We start from the raw sequence: 22371 nt of genomic DNA on the forward strand, positions 1-22371 counted from the left end.
GGCTTGTGATTGGTCGCGTGGTGGTCACATGGGCAGCCGCGACCAATCACAAGCCGTGACGTCATCTAAGGCCCTGAACGCGCTCATTCTTAGGAAGGAAGGCTGCCGGAAAGAAGCCGAGGGTGAGTATATTCCTATTAGGTATATACTCACCCTCGGACGCGCCCTGCTTCTTTCCGGCAGCCTTCCTTCTTAAGAATGAGCGCGTTCAGGGCCTTAGATGATGTCATGGCTTGTGATTGGTCGTGGCCACCCATGTGACCGCCACGCGACCAATCACAAGCCGTGACGTAATTCTCAGGTCCTAAATTCCTAGAATTAGGAATTTAGGACCTGAGAATTACGTCACGGCTTGTGATTGGTTGCGTGGCGGTCAAATGGGCGGCCGCGACCAATCAGAAGCCGTGACGTCATGGAAGGCCCTGAGCGCGCTCATTTTAAGCAAAGAAGGCTGCCGGTTACCAGCGGCGATGTCCAGGGGCCTCCGAGGAGGTGAGTATATCAATATTTTTTATTTTAATTCTTTATTTTACACTTAAATGTGGATTCCGATACCGATTTCCGATATCGCAAACATATCGGAACTCGGTATCGGAATTCCGATACCAGATTCAGAAGATCGCCGACCTCATGGCTGACCCCACACAGGGGTCGGGTCGGGTTTCATGAAACCCGACTTTGCCAAAAGTCAGCGACTTCTGAAAATGGCCGACCCGTTTCGCTCAACCCTACCCACCACCAATAATGTTCATCAGAATATGTTTCAACTTTATGCTCTAACACTGCATTTCTAAATATATCTTAGCCAAGTACCGTCATTCAAATAAACTTTGTAAAAGTACTCCCATTCCCTAACCTATTATTGTGGGGAAAACATTTTTTCTTCCCTGAGAACCGATTTTAGCCCATGTAAAAGGGGTCAAGGCTATGATGATCATTCTTTGAGCTGCACAAAAGAATCACGGCGTAAAAAATAGCGCAAGTACCCCCTCCGATATATGATCTGTATCTCTGGGCTACGTATATCATAGATTGAGAATTTAAGCTCTAAGGGACTAAATCTGGTTATACACGAGATAGCTATTGGATGAACAGTTCTTTGTTCAACAGCTCTCTCTTTCAAGAGCATTAAGGTGAATCTGTCAGCAGGATTATGCTATGCAATCTACGGACAGCATGAGGTAGAGGCTAAGATACAGACTTCAGGGTTGTGTCACTTATTAGGGTATATGATGTTGTTTCCATACAAAGCAGATTTTATCACCAGGAGATTGTCAATGCATAGAATATAGCTCACATGAGCCCTGGTCCGACCACACCCCCTCCTCTGATAAGCAGCTCACTGTCAATGGACAATATACATAGAAAGGTGTGGTGTGGGAAGGCACAGCTTTCTCTGCTCTGCTACGTGCTATTATTTTTATTATTATTTATATAGCACCATTACTTCCATGGTGCTGTATATGAGAAAAGGGGTTACATACAGGGTTATAGATATCATTTACAGTAAACAAATTTACAATGACAGACTGGTGCAGAGGGGAGAGGACCCTGTCCTTGCGGACTTACATTCTACGGGATAATGAGGAGGAGACAGAAGGTCGGGGTGCTTCAGCTCTGGTGGTGGTGAGGCGGCAGCTCTGGTTGTGGTGAGGCGGCAGCTCTGGTGGTGGTGAGGCAGCAGCTCTGGCAGTGGTGAGGCAGCAGCTATGGCAGTGGTGAGGCAGCAGCTCTGGCGGTTGGTGACGCAGCAGCTTTGGCAGTTGGTGACACAGCAACTTGGGTTGTGGTGTCGCTGCAACTCGGGTGGTGGTGGTGAGGCAGCAGAATGGTTATTGCAGGCTGTAGGCTTTCCTGAAGAGATGGGTTTTCAGGTTCAATTTGAAGGATCCGAGGGTGGTGGATAATTGGACGTGTTGAGGCATGGAGTTCCAGAGGATGGGGGATATTCGGGAGAAATCTTGGAGGCGGTTGTGTGAGGAATGAATAAGTGTGGAGGAGAGTAGGAGGTCTTGGGAGGATCAAAGATTGCATGAGGGAAGATATTGGGAGATTAGTTCAGAGATATAGGGAGGGGACAGGTTGTGGATGGCTTTGTAGAAGCTACATCTAAAACTCTGATTGGGTCACAACTGGTGTTGAGCATTCCGATACTGCAAGTATCGGGTATCGGCCGATATTTGCTGTATCGGAATTTCCGATACCGAGATCCGATACTTTTGTGGTATCGGGTATCGGGTATCGCAACAACATTAATGTAATAATGTGTAAAAGAGAGAATTAAAATAAAAAATATTGCTATACTCACCTCTCCGACGCAGCCTGGACCTCAGCGAGGGAACCGGCAGCGTTGTTTGTTTAAATTTTGCGCTTTTACTTGGTTACGTGAAGTCCCGGCTTGTGATTGGTCAGGGCGGCCATGTTGCCGGGACGCGGACCAATCACAGCAAGCCGTGACGAAATTACGTCACGGCTTGCTGTGATTGGTCCGTGTCCCGGCAACATGGCCGCCATTAACCAATCACAAGCCGTGACGTCACGGGAGGCTGGACATGCGCGTATTTTAAAAAGCGCGCGTGTCCAGCCTCCAGTGACGTCCCGGCTTATGATTGGTCACGGCGCCATGTTGCCGGGACGCGGACCAATCACAGCAAGCCGTGACGAAATTACGTCACGGCTTGCTGTGATTGGGCCGCGTCCCGGCAACATGGCCGCCATTAACCAATCACAAGCCGTGACATCACGGGAGGCTGGACATGCGCGTATTTTAAAAAGCGCGCGTGTCCAGCCTCCCGTGACGTCACGGCTTGTGATTGGTTAATGGCGGCCATGTTGCCGGGACGCGGACCAATCACAGCAAGCCGTGACGTAATTTCGTCACGGCTTGCTGTGATTGGTCCGCGTCCCGGCAACATGGCCGCCCTGACCAATCACAAGCCGGGACTTCACGTAACCAAGTAAAAGCGCGAATTTTAAACAAACAACGCTGCCGGTTCCCTCACTGAGGTCCAGGCTGCGTCGGACAGGTGAGTATAGCAATAATTTTTATTTTAATTCTTTATTTTACACATTTATATGGATCCCAGGGTCTGAAGGAGAGTTTCCTCTCCTTCAGACCCTGGGAACCATCAGGAATACCGTCCGATACTTGAGTCCCATTGACTTGTATTGGTATCGGGTATCGGTATCGGATTGGATCCGATACTTTGCCGGTATCGGCCGATACTTTCCGATACCGATACTTTCAAGTATCGGACGGTATCGCTCAACACTAGTCACAACTGGTGCAACCAGTAAATTAAAAGAAAGAAAGGGGTTTGGTTCCGTGTTAGCCAGTTGAAAAAATAATGCTCTCAGTGTGAAAAACAAGATAATCTTGTAGCTATGATACATTTTAATGGCTAAAAAAAATAATATACATTATGGTACAAAGCAAGCTTTCGGGATTCTTAGGTCACTTCCACAGGCAAAGTTTCTGAAGAAACACAAATATATGCACAAACAAACAGCAAAAAAAAAAAGAAAAAAATGAGGGGCATGGTATAATAAATGAACCTTTGAATGAACAAACAAACTGAGCTCAGAGACTGAATGTTTAATTGGATTAGATTAGTGGTGTGAACGTTTTATAGTCAAGATTATTGTACCTGTGCCAGTCATTACACTGGCTACCCATCCAATCCAGAATCCAGTACAAAACTACTACCCTCATCCACAAAGCACTCCATGGCTCAGCACCACCCTACATCTCCTCTCTGGTCTCAGTCTACCAACCTACCCGTGCCCTCCGCTCTGCTAATGACCTCAGGTTAGCATCCTCAATAATCAGAACCTCCCACTCCCGTCTCCAAGACTTTACACGTGCGGCGCCGATTCTTTGGAATGCACTACCTAGGTTAATACAATTAATCCCCAATCCCCACAGTTTTAAGCGTGCACTAAAAACTCATTTGTTCAGATTGGCCTACCGCCTCAACGCATTAACCTAATTATCCCTGTGTGGCCTATTAATAAAAAACAACAACATAATCACGTTCCTCCATCATGTTCTCATACACTTTATGCAGTTAATAGCCTCTGTGTCTGTACTGTTACATACTTAGGCAGTTAACTGGTTCATGCAGCTTTACATGAACACCCGAGCCTTACACTATGGCTGGTCCAAATAACTAAAGCAATTGTTACCATCCACCTCTTGTGTCTCCCCTTTTCCTCATAGATTGTAAGCTTGCGAGCAGCAGGGCCCTCATTCCTCCTGGTATCTGTTTTGAACTGGGATTTCTGTTATGCTGTAATGTCTGTTGTCTGTATAAGTCCCCTCTATAAGTTGTAAAGCGCTGCGGAATATGTTGGCGCTATATAAATAAAATTATTATTATTATTATTATTATTACCTGTTTTTATTATGTATGCCCATCCTCACATGTAAAGCGCCATGGAATAAATGGCGCTATAATAATAAATAATAATAATAATAGTCCCAATATCCAAGTAAGATCGTAGGCCTGGTGCCCTCACTGTCTCTGGAGCAGATGCTTCAGATTCTGTAGTGAGTCATAAATCCTTCTGACAGATTTAGTCCTGTGTAAACTAAGTGATACATCTCTGGAATCAGGACCTCTTTTCCTACATTATGCTACTTTCAGATGAGGTAGTAAAAACCAGGTGACATTCCCTGTAAGGTTTTTCAACAGGAAGAGAGGATAAAGTTGCTGCCAGACTCCTCTGGCAGAATCTCCTTTAACCCCTTCCCGACCCATGACGCCACGTAGGCGTCATGAAAACCTGTGCCAATCCGACCCATGACGCCTATGTGGCGTCATGGAATGATCGCGTCCCTGCAGATCGGGTGAAGGGGTTAACTCCTATTTTACCCGATCTGCAGGGAGAGGGGGAGTGGTACTTCAGCCCAGGGGGGGTGGCTTCACCCCCCCGTGGCTACGATCGCTCTGATTGGCTGTTGAAAGTGAAACTGCCAATCAGAGCGATTTGTAATATTTCACCTAAAAAACTGGTGAAATATTACAATCCAGCCATGGCCGATGCTGCAATATCATCGGCCATGGCTGGAAATACTGAAGTGCCCCCCCCCACGCCCACCGATCGCCCCCCCCGTCCTCCGTTATGGGGTCCGGTCCCCTCCGTCCGCCTGCCGGCTCCCCCGTCCTCCTGTCCGCTCCCTCCTTGCTCAGACCCACCCCCCCTGTGCTCCGTTCCCCCCCCCCCGTGCTCCGATCCACCCCCCCACCACCCCTTCATACTTACCGATCCTCCCGGTGTCCGGCCGTCTCCTCGCTGGGCGCCGCCATCTTGGAAAATGGCGGGCGCATGCTCAGTGCGCCCGCCGAATCTGCCAGTCGGCAGATTCCTTACAGGTACATTTTGATCGCTGTGGTAGGTTCTATCACAGCGATCAAAATAAAAAAATAAATAAATAACCCCCCCCCCCTTTATCACCCCCATAGGGACAATAATAAAATAAAGAATTTTTTTTTTTTTTCCACTAGGGTTAGGGTTAGAATTAGGGTTAGAACTAGGGGTAGGGTTAGGGGTAGGGTTAGGGTTACGGGTAGGGTTAGGGGTAGGGTTATGGCATGTGCACACAGAGCGGATCGGCCGCGGATCCACCGCGGATCGGCCGCGGATCCGCAGCAGATCGGCCGCGGATCCGCAGCGGATCGGCCGCGGATCGGCAGCGGATCCGCAGCGGATCCGCAGCGGATCGGCAGCGGATCCGCAGCGGATCGGCCGCGGATCCGCAGCGGATCGGCAGCGGATCCGCAGCGGATCGGCCGCGGATTGGCAGTGGATCGGCAGCAGATCCGCAGCGGATCGGCCGCGGATCCGCAGCGGATCCGCAGCGGATTGGCAGCGGATCCGCAGCGGATCCGCAGCGGATGGGCCGCGGATCCGCAGCGGATCGACAGCGGATTGGCCGCGGATCCGCAGCGGATGGGCAGCGGATTGGCCGCGGATCCGCAGCGGATTGGCCGCGGATCCGCAGCGGATTGGCCGCGGATCCGCAGCGGATTGGCCGCGGATCCGCAGCGGATTGGCCGCTGCGAATTCGAAGCAGTTTTCCATCAGGTTTACAGTACCATGTACACCTAAGGAAAACCAAATCCGCTGTGCCCATGGTGCGGAAAATTCCGTGCAGAAACGCTGCGTTGTATTTTCCGCAGCATGTCAATTCTTTGTGCGGATTCCGCAGCGTTTTACACCTGTTCCTCAATAGGAATCCGCAGGTGAAATCCGCACAAAAAAACACTGGAAATCTGCTGTAAATCCGCAGGTAAAACGCAGTGCCTTTTACCTGCAGATTTTTCAAAAATCGTGCGGAAAAATCTCACACGAATCCGCAACGTGGGCACATAGCCTTAGGGTCAGGGTTGGAATTAGAGTTAGGGTTGGAATTAGGGCTAGGGTTGGAAATAGGGTTAAGATTAGGCTTGTGGTTAGGGTTACGGATAGGGTTAGGGGTGTGTTGGGGTTATAGTTGTGGTTAGGGTTGGGATTAGGGTTACGGTTGGGATTAGGGTTAGGATTAGGGTTAGGGTTGGAATTAGGGTTACGGGTGTGTTGCGGTTAGGGTTGTGGTTAGGGGTGTGTTGTGGTTAGGGTTGTGATTAGGGTTATGGCTACAGTTGGGATTAGGATTAGGGGTGTGTTGGGGTTAGTGTTGAAGTTAGAATTGAGGGGTTTCCACTGTTTAGGCACATCAGGGGTCTCCAAACGCAACATGGCGCCACCATTGATTCCAGCCAATCTTGCATTCAAAAAGTCAAATGGTGCTCCCTCCCTTCCAAGCCCCGACGTGCGCCCAAACAGTGGTTTACCCCCATATTTAGGGTACCAGCGTACTCAGGACAAACTGGGCAACAACTGTTGGGGTCCAATTTCTCCTGTTACCCTTGCAAAAATAAAAAATTACTTGCTAAAACATAATTTTTGAGGAAAGAACAATTATTTTTTATTTTCACGGCTCTGCGTTATAAACTTCTGTGAAGCACTTGGGGGTTGAAAGTGCTCACCACACATCTAGATAAGTTCCTTCGGGGGTCTAGTTTCCAAAATGGGGTCACTTGTGGGGTGTTTCTACTGTTTAGGCACATCAGGGGCTCTGCAAATGCAATGTGACGCCCGCAGACCATTCCATCAAAGTCTGCATTTCAAATGTCACTACTTCCCTTCCGAGCCCTGACGTGCGCCCAAACAGTGGTTTACCCCCACATATGGGGTATCAGCATACTCACAACAAACTGGGCAACAAATATTGGGGTCCAAATTCTCCTGTTACCCTTGTGAAAATAAAAAATTGCTTGCTAAAACATCTTTTTTGAGGAAAGAAAAATGATTTTTTATTTTCACGGCTCTGCGTTGTAAACTTCTGTGAAGCACTTGGGGGTTGAACGTGCTCACCACACATCTAGATAAGTTCCTTGGGGGGTCTAGTTTCCAAAATGGGGTCACTTGTGGGGGGTTTCTACTGTTTAGGCATATCAGGGGCTCTGCAAACGTAACATGATGCCCGCAGACCATTCCATCAAAGTCTGCATTCCAAAACGTCACTACTTCCCTTCCGAGCCCCGGCATGTGCCCAAACAGTGGTTTACCCCCACATATGGGGTATCAGCGTACTCAGGAGAAACTGGACAACAACTTTTGGGGTCCAATTTCTCCTGTTACTCTTGCAAAAATAAAAAATTCTGGGCTAAAAAAATATTTTTGAGGAAAGGAAACACATTTATTATTTTCACGGCTCTGCATTATAAACTTCTGTGAAGCATTTGGGGGTTCAAAGTGCTCACCACACATCTAGATAAGTTCCCTTGGGGGTCTAGTTTCCAAAATGGAGTCAATTGTGGGGAGTTCCTACTGTTTAGGCACATCAGGGGCTCTGCAAACGCAACCTGATGCCCGCAGAGCATTCCATCAAAGTCTGCATTTCAAAACGTCACTACTTCCCTTCCGAACCCCGACGTGTGCCAAAACAGTGGTTTACCCCCACATATGGGGTATCAGCGTACTCAGCAGAAACTGGACAACAACTTTTGGGGTCCAATTTCTCCTGTTACTCTTGCAAAAATAAAAAAATTCTGGGCTAAAAAATATTTTTGAGGAAAGGAAACACATTTTTTATTTTCACGGCTCTGCGTTATAAACTTCTGTGAAGCACTTGGGGGTTCAAAGTGCTCACCACACATCTAGATTAGTTCCTTGGGAGGTCTAGTTTCCAAAATGGGGTCACTTGTGCGGGAGCTCCAATGTTTAGGCACACAGGGGCTCTCCAAACGCGACATGGTGTCCGCTAATGATTGGAGCTAATTTTCCATTCAAAAAGCCAAATGGCGTGCCTTCCCTTCCGAGCCCTGCCGTGCGCCCAAACAGTGGTTTACCCCCACATATGGGGTATCACCGTACTCAGGACAAACTGGACAACAAAATTTGGGGTCCAATTTCTCCTATTACCCTTGGGAATATAAAAAATTCTGGGCTAAAAATCATTTTTGAGGAAAGAAAAATTATTTTTTTATTTTCACGGCTCTGCGTTATAAACTTCTGTGAAGCACCTGGGGGTTATAAGTGCTCACTATTCATCTAGATTAGTTCCTTGGGGGGTCTAGTTTCCAAAATGGGGTCACTTGTAGGGGAGCTCCAATGTTTAGGCACACAGGGGCTCTCCAAACGCGACATGGTGTCCGCTAACGATTGGAGCTAATTTTCCATTCAAAAAGTCAAATGGCACGCCTCCCCTTCCGAGCCTTGCCGTGCACCCAAAAAGTGGTTTACCCCCACATATGAGGTATCGGCATACTCAGGAGAAATTGCCCAACAAATTTTAGGATCCATTTTATCCTGTTGCCCATGTGAACATGAAAGAATTGAGGCTAAAAGAAATTTTGTGTGAAAAAAAAGTACTTTTTCATTTTTGCGGATCAATTTGTGAAGCACCTGGGGGTTTAAAGTGCTCACTATGCCTCTAGATGAGTTCCTTGGGGGGTCTAGTTTCCAAAATGGGGTCACTTGTGGAGGAGCTCCAATGTTTAGGCACACAGGGGCTTTCCAAACGCGACATGGTGTCCGCTAACGATGGAGATAATTTTTCATTCAAAAAGTCAAATGGCGCTCCTTCCCTTCCGAGCCTTACCATGTGCCCAAACAGTGGTTTACCCCCACATGTGAGGTATTGGTGTACTCAGGAGAAATTTCCCAACAAATTTTAGGATCCATTTTATCCTGTTGCCCATGTGAAAATGAAAAAATTGAGACTAAAATAATTTTTTTGTGAAAAAAAAGTACTTTTTCATTTTTACGGATCAATTTGTGAAGCACCTGGGGGTTTAAAGTGCTCACTATGCTTCTAGATAAGTTCCTTGGGGGGTCTAGTTTCCAAAATGGGGTCACTTGTGGGGGAGCTCCAATGTTTAGGCACACGGGGGCTCTCCAAACGTGACATGGTGTCCGCTAAAGATTGGAGCCAATTTTTCATTCAAAAAGTCAAATGGCGCTCCTTCCCTTCCGAGCCCTGCCGTGCGCCCAAACAGTGGTTTACCCCCACATATGAGGTATCAGCGTACTCAGGACAAATTGGACAACAACGTCCGTGGTCCAGTTTCTCCTTTTACCGCTGGGAAAATAAAAAAATTGTTGCTAAAAGATCATTTTTGTGACTAAAAAGTTAAATGTTCATTTTTTACTTCCATGTTGCTTCTGCTGCTGTGAAACACCTGAAGGGTTAATAAACTTCTTGAATGTGGTTTTGAGCACCTTGAGGGGTGCAGTTTTTAGAATGGTGTCACTTTTGGGTATTTTCAGCCATATAGAACCCTCAAAATGACTTCAAATGTGAGGTGGTCCCTAAAAAAAATGGTTTTGTAAATTTTGTTGTAAAAATGAGAAATCACTGGTCAAATTTTAACCCTTATAACTTCCTAGCAAAAAAAAAAATTGTTTCCAAAATTGTGCTGATGTAAAGTAGACATGTGGGAAACGTTATTTATTAACTATTTTGTGTCACATAACTCTCTGGTTTAACAGAATAAAAATTCAAAATGTGAAAATTGCGAAATTTTCAAATTTTTTGCCAAATTTCCGTTTTTTTCACAAATAAACTCAGAAATTATCGACCTAAATTTACCACTAACATGAAGCCCAATATGTCACGAAAAAACAATCTCAGAATCGCTAGGATCCGTTGAAGCGTTCCTGAGTTATTACCTCATAAAGGGACACTGGTCAGAATTGCAAAAAACGGCAAGGTCATTAAGGCCAAAATAGGCTGGGTCATGAAGGGGTTAAAAAAAAAAAAAGATGGGGCATTTTAATTCCAACTGCTCGATCCTTCTTTCCTATGATGTCAGGTGTCAGGGCATAGTTATAAGACCACCATGCACTTAAAATATGTTGGCCCCCCTGAATTTGGCCTTGGGTCCTTTCTGGCCATTACCCCTCCGACACTGCCCTAATACGTAAGTGATCAATCTGACCCTGACAATGAAAACAAAGGATCCAAAGATTACTCCACCTTTCATGATTCAGTTTAGAAAATAAAGTTTGATTTTTCAGCTTCCCAATATTCATACCTAGTATAGTATCTAAATTTTCATGTAAAAGTATCCAGTGCACATTGCAAAGTATAGAAAGTTTTCCTTAGAGTGACAGACACTTCTCTACTTTGAGGTCTCGGACACAATGTACTCTGTTCTAATCATACCCTGATGTAAGCGGGTCATGGAAACCTTATTGCACAGTGTGATTTTAACAAGATTCAAGTCACACTACGGGTTTTCAAAATCAATGCAGATAACGCACAACCATTACAATACGGCTGAAGTTTCATCACAGATTTCTATTGTAGCATGTCTATCATTATTACAATTTTTGCACCTTATTGAGTTTTTGTCGGACATTCTAATAGACACAACCATTTTCCAGGACTGGATTATGCTCAACTGAATTGTAGTCTAATCCTAAATAATGTGATAATTATAGTATCTAACATTTATTTGTGTATTATGGAATATTTGCAGTTTGTGTACTATGGAAACTGCTTCAGCACCTCAATATAATAAAACTACTTCATATAGAAATTGATTAAAAATAGTATACTGGTCCATGTCGGATTTCTTACGCGTTTTGAGCACACATTGCTCTTAGATGTAGAATGTTGTTCTATGACTAAGCACAGTGTATGCTCGAAACGCGTAAGAAAATCTTTATTGCAGTCAATTAAAACATAGCACACTGATCAGTGTTGATTTTCTTACGTGTTTCAAGCATATATTGCTCTTAGTCATAGAGTAATGGTATGCTCGAAATATGTAATAAAATATTTATTGCAATCAAATAAAACAAAGCACAGTGGCCAATGTCGGTTTTCTAATGCCTTTCAAGAGTACACTGCTTTTAGTCATAGAGTAATGTAATGCTTGAAACGCGTAATAAAATCTTTATCACACGCAATTAAAACACAATATCTTATGCGTTTCAAGCATACTCTGCTGGTAGTCATAGAATAAAGGTATGCTCGAAACGCGTTAAAAAATGCTGTTTTATTGAAATCGATTAAAACGTAGCACAGTGATCCATGTCAGTTGTCTTACACATTTCAAAATGCGCTGCTCGTAGTCATAGAATAACGTTATGCTCAAACCGCGTAGGAAAATCTTTATTGACATCGATTAAATCATGGCACACTGATCCATGTTGGGTTTTTATGCGTTTCAAGCATACACTGCTCTTAGTCATCGAATAATGTTATTCTCAAAATGTGCACTAATATCTTTATTGCCATCTATTAATACATAACACACTTATGTCGTTTGTCTTACATGATTCAATCATACACTGCTCTTAGAGTATGATGTTAGGCTCGAAATGCGGAGGAAATCTTTATTGAAATCAATAAAAACATCGCACTGACCCATGTAGGTTTTTTTTTACATGATTCAAGCATACACTGTTCTTAGTCGTAGAATAACATTATACTCGAAATGTGTCATAAAATATTTAGAGCAATCTATCTATACAGCTCTGGCAAAAATTAGGAGACCACCACATCAAAACCCTGTCATGCCCAGCCCAATCTCCAGACCTGAACCCCATTGACAACCTCTGGAATGTAATCAAGAGGATGATGGATAGTCACAAGCCATCAAACAAAGAAGAACTGCTTACATTTTTGCGCCAGGAGCAGTGTGAAAGACTGGTGGAAAGCATGCCAAGACGCATGAAAGATGGGATTAAAAATCATGGTTATTCCACAAAATATTGATTTCTGAACTCTTCTTGAGTTACAACATTAGTATTGTTGTTTCTAAATGATTCTGAACTTGTTTTTTTTGCATTATTTTAGGTCTGAAAGCACTGGGTTTTTAAAAAAATGTTGACCATTTTTCTTTGTCAGAAAAAAAATACAAAATTTATTGCTTGGAAATTCGGAGACATGTTGTCAGAAGTTTATAGAAAAAAACAAAACAATTTATATTTTACTCAAAAATATACCTATAAAGAGAAAAATCAGACAAACTGAACATTTTGCAGTGGCCTCTTAATTTTTGCCAGAGCTGTACTCAGCACACTGATCCATGTCGGTTATCTTACGCGTTTCAAGCATACACTGCTCTTAGTCATCAAATAACGTTATGCTCAAAACGCGTAAGATAATCTTAAATTTGTTAAAACATAGCACACTGATCCATCTCGATTTTCTGAAGTACTTCAAGCCTACACTGCTCTTAGTCATAGAATGATGTTATGCTTGAAATGCGTGGGAAAAATCTTGATTGCAATCGATTAAAACATATCACACTGATTATTGTCAGTTTTCTTATGTATTTCAAGCATCCATTGCTCTTAGTCATAGAATGTTATGTTCTTGCACATTTCTATGACTAAGACCATTGTATGTTTGAAACGCGTTAGAAATCCGACACAAACCAGTGTTCTATGTTTTAATCAATTTCAATAGAGAAGTTATTTTATTATTATACTTATTTTATTATATTGAGATGCTGGAGAATCTTTTTACATTTATATGTCTTTACAAAGGCAATTTGTATAGTGACAATACTGTAAACAGGCGGCCTTGCTATGTAAATTGAGCAAGTTAATTTTAAGGCTAAGTTCACACTAGGCGTGTTGTCAGCTTTTTTTTATGCATTTTTTAATACAAATTTTCAGCTACATTTTACAAAGTACCAGCAAAGCCTATGTTATTTCAGAAATCTCATGCAGACACATTGGGTTTTTTGTCATTAGTATTTTGTGCTTTGCATGGTTTTTTGGATAATGGAGCATGTCACTTCTTTCCGTTATTTTCAGGGTTTTTCAACCCTTGACTTGAATTGGTGGTGAAAAAACACCAGTATCAGGTTTTGCTGCATTTTTTTGTGCCAAAACCTAATTCTATAGAATAGGATTTTTTTTTCAACACCAAACATTATCAGCATGCACAAGAGACAAATCTGGCATGCCAAAACCGCTGCAAAAAACACTCAAAAAACAGCAAAAAATGTGTTTTTCCTTGGCATTTTTTGCTGTTTTTTTGTGTGTTTTCTTTCCTGCCAAGAAAAAAAAACACTGAAAAAAACGCCTAGAGTGAACTTACCCTAAGATTGCTAAATCTGTCAAGACAAGAGAAAAGGAAAGCAAGGACACAATGGTATATTCATTTTTACATATTCTTATCTATATTATTTTCTATTATTATTATTATTATTATTATTATTATTACTTTAATTTCTGTTTAAAAAGATTTTTTCTAATTTTAATTGTTTTGCCTTATTTTATGTTTCCATTTACTTATTTGCCCCATGCATATACAGAATAAAGCAGATATTTATGGCAGCACAAATGAAGCCACACCAGTTGAGAGTGTTAATATTACACCGCGCAGGTTAAGGGTTTCCTCAATAAAGGATGGTTTTGTCAGTATGAAATCCCTGGAGCGTGTTGTGCAATTTCAGGCAATTTTTATTTTGTATTTTCGCTGTATTCAAATCTGTAGAAATCTCATTTCCTGACAAATGGACAGAACGGTGATTCATTACACTCTTTCAATAGGCTGGCTATAACTCACCTTTAACTGTTAAGAGGACATGATAAATAACAACCCTCCGAGACCAGGATAGTATTGCTTTGTATATCTGTAAATGGAGTCATCTGTCTCCTCAAGTTTATCTCTTCCCACAGGATAAAGAAGAATCCACTTGGAGATATGAAACTCAGTGACTGTGACCTACTTTCTATTTAATTATGTCTAGTAACTTTCTACATAAGAAGAATGCAAAATGCATCCATAATATTAAGGTCAAGCTTTCTCATATTTGATATTCTAGCTAATGATTATATATGCGTCTTTCCTTTTTTTTTTAAACCAGATTTTACAAGTACTCATTATCATACATGACATAATAACCCCCAATACATGTGATAATAGGTATATAGGAGCTTATCTTAGCCGGTAATGGGCAACTTTATATTTTTCAATAAGCCGTTTTTCGATACTTTAGACATTTACTAGCAAGTGAAAATTAGTTTTTCATACTTTTACATTTTCATTACTGAAAAAGCAGAATTACATTATTTTCTTAAAATTAACAACCCATTCTATTGTACAGACAATACTTGCTTCAATATAACAGTTTCTTTCTATTATTACATATATTTTAATATATCCTTAACTGCGTTTTGGAGGTTAGAACTCTAGTTAACTCCAAATAAATAAGAGATGTATTTTTAACTCTGCAGAAAAAATGTGAAGCTAAAATTGAACATTTTTTTACATAATGCAAATTACACATGGTTGTATCATAGTCTGTATTGTGGAATGTTAAAAATCTATGCTGTACCTCTTTGTGACTTTATACGGAATCCAAGAGAAGAAAAATAATATCACAATGATACTGTGGTAAGCTCGGACTGGCCCACAGGGGGCAGGACAATCTACCGGTGGGTGGCTGTGCATAAGTTGGCCCTCCACACTTCTATGTGAGCAGTACTTCACACAACACACTTGTGGTTCACTATTTACAGTTACAGTTACAATTGCAAAAAGTTTGGGTTCAGGTACCAGAACAGTACCCAGACCTGAACCCGAATCCGGACCCCATTCACTTGAATGGGGGGCCCAAAAATCCAGTGTTTGCCACGCTGTCATGTGCTTCTGATCAGCGGTGAAATCATCCCTGCCAGACAGAGAGCAGCTGTTCCCATGCTGTCAAAAGACAGCAGGGACCTGGGGTGAAGAAATCCATCTTGTGGTTCTTGTATAATTAGTGCTAGAAGTTTTCAGTTAATAATATGTCTGTGCTCCGATGTGGGACTGTGGGCAGAGTCTTATCTTCCTGCTCTAAGCTAGAGAAACCAAGGAAAGATCTGCCCACGGGCCACCCCAAAGAACAAACATGTTCCTGATCGTAGAGACAAAGAGACAGACTGCCTATAGTACCGCCCCAGAGCACGGACATCTCATTAACTGAAAACGTCTAACACTGATTACACAAGAACCACAAGATGGATTTCTTCACCCCAGGTATCATTTTAATCAGTATAACAGTGCCAATCTGACAGTGTCTGTAGTCTATTTAGCAAAATCCTGCTAACAGGTTCACTTTAAGGACATTTTAGAAAATTTGGCCGGAAATTAACAAACCTTTTTAATGGTTAATTATTAAGCACTTTTATTATTTGAGATTTGTCATTATATTTTTCCTTTTACTGCATTATAAACGGACATAAAACGATGTTAAAAAAGTGAAAACATTACTCCATGTTTATTTTTTAAAAACTAAAATAAACATAAGTACTTGACATTCTATTTATTACAATTTTTCACAAATATATTTTTACCTGTGCGTCCATCCCGTTGGAAATCCACATGATACCATTCTCCGTCATTTACTTTTTTCTGTATTGCCTTTATTTTAATAGTTCCTGATCCCATGTCAAGAAGAAGATACAGATGGCCGTCAAGCATCTCTATGGCAAAAAAGTCAACCTTGATCATTTGGGGATTTTTTGCATCTTTTTGGTGACGAGGTTTACCATGACTAAACAATATGAGTCCATTGGGCTCTGTTGTGCGGAAGTCGAATGATATGGATCCAGTCTTTTTCGCGTTCCATTTTGGTAAAGAGATGAATGATTCTGGAGTCTCAAAAGTGATTGGGTCCAATGTGGCAACATTCTCACATTTAAAGGCGACTACACCATGAACTTTCATTTTGGCATCACCTTGCTTGGCAAGACGTGACAATTCTAGCCGGACATCATTATTTTTATAAACAACCTGGAATAGACAAATACATAAAAATGTAGGTTACTACATATATAAGGAAATGCCCACTAGATTTCTTGTAAATATGGGAAACAAAAAGCTCAAAACCTGTTGGCAAAAAAACATTTTGTGGTCTATTTTTTACAGTATGTACAAATTCATTATCAACTTTTGTGTAGGACGGGTTCCCAACTCCAGTCCTCAAGAGCCACCAACAGATCGTGCTTTCAGGATTTCCCTAGTATTACATATGTGAAAATTCCATCATCTGGGGAATACTAAGGAAATCCTGAAAACATAATCTGTTAGTTGTCCTTGAGTTAGCAAACACTGGAATTAACAACTTGGGCTTGTTTTAGTGACAAATCATCTGGACATAGATGAGGTATTACAATTTTACATCTACAATATTTCTTAAGGCTAAAAAAGTAGTACGGTAAGTTACAGAAAAAGTCTTCAAAAGTTAGCAAATAATTATAAATAGGTGTTATACAGCACAGCATATTTAAGAACCATCACCATGAAGCGCTAAAAAAATAATTAATTTGAGGAAGTTGTTAGAGGCTTGAGACAGTGGGGGGTCCAAGGTCATTTGTCGTTTTTGCCCTTTTATAATCCAGACCTGACACAAATATATCGTGCAGTAATGTGCATCATTGAAAATAACTCAGCCCTCACTCTATCAATTTGTTTTCATTTATCAACAAAACACATACACACTCTAGGAACTATTAGAATGAAAAACATATAAAGCTATCAGAATGTTTTGGGTGTAAGGGGGAAGACACCAGCGCTCCCAGAGTATACCGCAAATACTTATTTTACAAAGTTTCTACTCAACCAGCATAGTAATTCCATGAATTATAATTATAATAGAGTTATGTTAGCTCGTTATTAGAGATGAGAAAATACAGTAGAGTGAAATTTAATTTTGCTCGCAAATGTGTATTTTTTGTAATTGGTTTCTTGTGGATTCAGTAAAATGACAACAACTGGCAACCATTTTACTGAACCATAATAACCCCTTAACCCCCGGAGCTTTTTTCGTTTTCGTTTTCCGCTCCCCTTCTTTCCAGAGTCATAACTTTTTTATTTTTCCATCAATTTGGCCATGTGAGGGCATATTTTTTGCAGGACGAGTTGTACTTTTGAACGACACCATTGGTTTTACCATGTCGTGTAACAGAAAACGGGAACAAAATTCCAAGTGCTATGAAATTGCAAAAAAAGGACAATCCCACACTTGTTTTTTGTTTGGCTTTTTGCTAGGTTCACTAAATGCTAAAACTGACCCACCATTATGATTCTCCAGGTCATTAAGAGTTCATAGACACCAAACATGTCTAGATTCTCTTTTATCTTAGTGGTAAGAAAAATTCCAAAGTTTGCTTATAAAAAAAAATTGTGCAATTTTCCGATACCCGTAGCGTCTCCATTTTTCGTGATCTTGGGATGGCTGAGGGCTTATTTTTTGTGTGCCGAGCTGACGTTTTTAATGATACCATTTTTGTGCAGATACATTCTTTTGATCGCCCGTTATTGTATTTTAATGCAATGTCGCGGCGACCAAAAAACCGCAATTTTGGCATTTTGATTTTTTCTCGCTATGCTGTTTAGCGATCAGGTTAATCCTTTTTTTAATTGATAGATCGGGCGATTCTGGACACGGCGATACCAAAAATGTATAGGTTTGATTTTTTTTATTGTTTTATTTTGTTTGGGGCGAAAGGGGGGTGAACTTTTATATTTTTTTATTTCTTTATATTTTTAAACACAGTTTTTTTAAATTTTGGCATGCTTCAATAGCCTCCATGGAAGGCTAGAATCATCCACTACTCGATCACCTCTGCTACATAGAGGTGATGCACAGATCACCTCTATGCAGCAGAATTACAGGCTTGCTATGAGCGCTGACCACAGGGTGGTGCTCATAGCAATCTGTTGTCAACAACCATAGAGGTCTCGTGGAGACCTCTGGTTGTGATGGCAACGTACCTATGACCCCCGATCATGTGATGGGGTCAGCGGTGAGCTTACTTCCAACCATGTGGCCGGCAGCGCTTGTTAAATGCTGCTGTCAGAGTTTGAAAGTGGCATTTAACTAGTTAATGGGCGCAGGCAGATCGTTATTCCGCTCGCACCCATAGCGGGCACATGTCAGCTGTTGAAAACAGCTGACATGTAGTGGCTTTGAGGTGGGCTTACCGCCAGAGCCCCCCTCAAAGTGGGAGATACTGCCAGCTGAAATACTATTCCGTCAGCTGGCAGAAAGGGGTTAAAAATACAAAAATAAATAAATAACATTTAAACTTCCATTCACTGTTCACATTCTCTATTCCTTATAACTACCGACCCGATTCTTGATACATCTTCTGATCGCTGCTTTGAGTGCTGAATCCCTGGCCCGCTTTACATTAGGCCTGTGTAACACTGGTGGGTATGGCCCACAGGTGCCAATGACCAGGCTAACCCTGAAGAAGTGTAACTATCCTCACTAGGGTGAGGATAGGCTGGACTACCAGTAGACACCAGGTAGCACTCCAGGACAGTCCCCAGAACTACCGCAACTGACTGGTACAAGGTACAGGAGGAGGAAGACAAAGATGTGGGCAGACAATCTGAGGTCAGGTAAGCAGCACAGGTTGGTTACACCTTGCCGAGTTCAGGATCAGAGAGGTCAGCCAGGGACAGGTGAACAAGTTGGGTCAATAAGGGGAAACATAATATGGAGAAATGCGTTAACAAGGTGCTAGAAGGCTAGGAACCAATGTTCGGGCGAGAACTGGAGCGAGGGTGGAGTCGCCTGATATCACCTGCTAGCAGGTGATAAGCTGGGGAAGCAGATCTCTGCAGGACAGGATGGATACAAAGTCCTACAGAGTTTGGCCAGCACAACAAGCACAAATAAACTCAGAGCGTTGGTCAGGTACTGGATGGAGCAGAGCGAACGCACGGTGAGTAGGGCAGCGCTTAGAAGCCTTTTGAATGGCCAGTGTAACAGCCAGGACTTTCAGCTCTGATTAGACCCAAGATGGTTTTGCACTTGCAAGGTGCTGGGGCTTTTATTAGCTGGAAGTCTCAGAGTTGCTAGAAGAAGCTCTGGGATTCAGAGCTTGTGACTGTGATCAGAAGATTTGATAAGACAGGGAATAGTGGAGGGTGCGGAGAGGTGAGGGGTGAAGTTTACAAGTATAATGATTTTTTCTATTTTTTACATCTTATGTTTTTTATACTCTTGGGTTTGGAGAGTCTCCAGAGCATAATAATGAACATTCAACTAGCAGAAAATAATCGTCAAATTGAATTTCCTGGGAAAATCTTTGCAAACAGGCAATAAGAATTTTACCTGATCGGCTCATTTCTGCTCTTCATACTTATGCATTACTCAGTAATAACAATTATCAATCAATGCAATGGAAAATAGTGAAAAAAAAACCCAAACTCTGTAGCTACACACCAGATCACCAAACATGCTGTTTGATATAATGATACAAATATGTCATTTCTTAAGTAATAACCTGAGCAGTACACAGCCAAGCACTGTTATGGTGGTGATGGCGATAACGTGACACAAAAGGACCCCTTTAACTGGGATGTTTTTGAATAATAGAACTTGTATGTTTTACTGCGGAGGATAAAAAGTAACATGTTGATTAACTCATTTTCTGTAATTCCCCAGGTCCCATTCTGTACCATGAATAAATCATAAGGAGGTGGAGCAGACATGTTGTTTTATGTAACAAAGTGTTTTATTTTACAGCACACAGGAGCTTTCAATAACAAAATGAATAATTCATCTTTATAGTAGGATTATGGCATAACTTCCAGGGATGCTGTACAGCTGGGGTTGTCTAGCTTTGCACGCCAAGCACAGACATAAAGCACTGCATCCATTTGTAGCACTTGGTACTAACCTATAGAAAATCATCAACATCATCATAAAAAATAGAATATTTATTCTAATATTGAAAGATTTATACAAACTGACACTTCATCTTAGGGTATGCTCACATTGGCGTATAACACGGCCGAGTGCCATGTGATGTTTTATCGGATAGCACTTGACCCAATGATATACTATGGGGCAGTGCAGATCTGTGATTATTTTCTCATTCTGATTCGGTATGAGAAAACAACCGAGTGCATCCGAGAATCAAATCATAGAGTTGGATCTCATCTGAGTGCAGTTCAACATCCGTGGACACAGACAATGGAGAAGATGGAGAAATTATGTTCTCCATCTTCTCCACATATGTGCTCCAATTCTTCCATCACGGTAAGATGACACTCAGATCAGAGTTTGATCCGAGTGACATTAGGATAATGGGACCAATTGTCTCACATTTTGCAGATTTTTTTTTCTATTATACAACCAGCTATATAACTAAACCCAAACAGACCCCATAATAATCAATGGGGTCATACTAGTTCTGTTTGCATCAGTCTCGTAAAGGACACCATTTGTTTACAATTATCTGGTCCCAAAACGAACCACACAAATTAGATCTCCAAATAGAAATCTGAACGAAGATTAATAGTAGAGATGGACGGACACCGAAGTTCAGCCCGGCTGGGAACGCAGCCTCAGTGATGGGCAGTAACCTTGAAAAATAGAAGAAACTATTAAGCAAAATCCTTAGTTTATGTACTTTATAAAAAGGCGTAGACTATTCATCTCTATTATACCCCATAGGCAAAATTACAATCACTTGATCACTGTGGATTTCATTTCTTCAAACCCCAATGATCAGCTGTAGTGACACAATAAAACATTTTCTGGCTCTAGGCATCACCTTTAATTCTGGCTGTAGCCATCGCCATTATTTATGACTGTAGGCATCACCTTTATTTCAGGCTGTAGGCATCATTTTTATTTTTAGCTCTAGGCATCACTTTTGTTTTTTGCTCCAGGCATCACCTTTATTTCTGGGTCTAGGCATCAACTTTAGTGATTGCTGCTGATAAAACGTACTTAATTTCTATTTGCTCACTATTTAATGAATAGTCATCAATCGGACGGCCAGGTCCAATGTGTCTGCCAAAGTGACTGCTATAATAGAGATAATTATTGTGGGTTTTTATTCTCATAGGTGCTGCTATAGGACCACTATTTAATATGCATAAAGCCTTTTATGATAGGAGATTAATAAAAAAAATATAGTGCTCATAATTACATATAGAGTGAGATTAGTGCTGATGTGCGCTGTTGCATAGCAATTCTTCAGTCTCTCATACACATATACATTTGATGTTCATTTGCCTCATATTCATATGCAATCTGTATAAAAAATGCACGGCACTGAACCAATGTTAATTTAAATTTCATTTGGGTAATCTCTCCAGCTATCATCCTCAAATTAAATTTTGAGGGAACTTGATTGCTTAAAAGCCTTTTGCACAGGACCATTTGGCTGATATATGATATTAGGCTCCCTGCATCTCCAAGCTTTTTATGAAACTGTAGTTAAATGTTGAACTTTTACTCGCTAACTGTCTCAAGGTCAAAGTCACAATAGTTCCACCCGGTGCAGAACCGCTAAGTAGCGCAGTCTCACAGAAAACGGAACATTAATATCTTTATCAATTGGGAACAGTACAGAGGATGAAATTATCTAAAGAGGTGGAAGTCAATTTCTTATTGAGAGGATTTAGTCTGAATTCAAAACAGTTTTGTCATTTCTTCCGGTATAAGTATGCATAAGTATCTTCAGAAGAAATGGTAACATAATGTTCTTATCTCCAAGTCACATAGCACTGTCTGCATCCATGGTGCTAATCTCCGAGATAGGGCTTTGTAATTAACCACTAGAGCTGCTCTGTTTTCAAACACCATTTACAGAATCTACAGCCACAATTCATGTTTTCTATGGCCGGTTCTTGGAAAAAAAAAGCAACACATTTCACATTGAAGGGGGCATCAATATAGGATAATTATGAAACAATGTTTACTGGTTATTAAGATTAGTACTGGAGAAGGACACTGAAAGAAGAGACCCCGTAACATTTGGATACATGATGCACCACTCATCACCACCTCAAAAACCAACCCAAAGCAATGAATTATAGATGTGTCCACCCTAAAATGTTCTGGA

The 22371-nt window shown here is 41.6% G+C and overlaps 1 protein-coding gene across 10 annotated transcripts in view; it reads right to left on the reverse strand.

The window, feature by feature from the left end:
- The window catches only part of NRXN1 (neurexin 1), a 1786277-nt gene that overhangs the window by 1043280 nt on the left and 720626 nt on the right, over positions 1-22371 (reverse strand). For all 10 annotated transcript variants that reach the window (XM_077282466.1, XM_077282464.1, XM_077282462.1 and 7 more), the window contains one exon: positions 15853-16291. In XM_077282466.1, coding sequence (XP_077138581.1) covers positions 15853-16291 — 439 coding nt within the window. The remainder of the gene's footprint in view (positions 1-15852; positions 16292-22371) is intronic.

This window comes from Ranitomeya variabilis, chromosome 2, assembly GCF_051348905.1.
Source record: "Ranitomeya variabilis isolate aRanVar5 chromosome 2, aRanVar5.hap1, whole genome shotgun sequence".
NCBI classification, from domain to species: Eukaryota; Metazoa; Chordata; class Amphibia; order Anura; family Dendrobatidae; genus Ranitomeya; species Ranitomeya variabilis.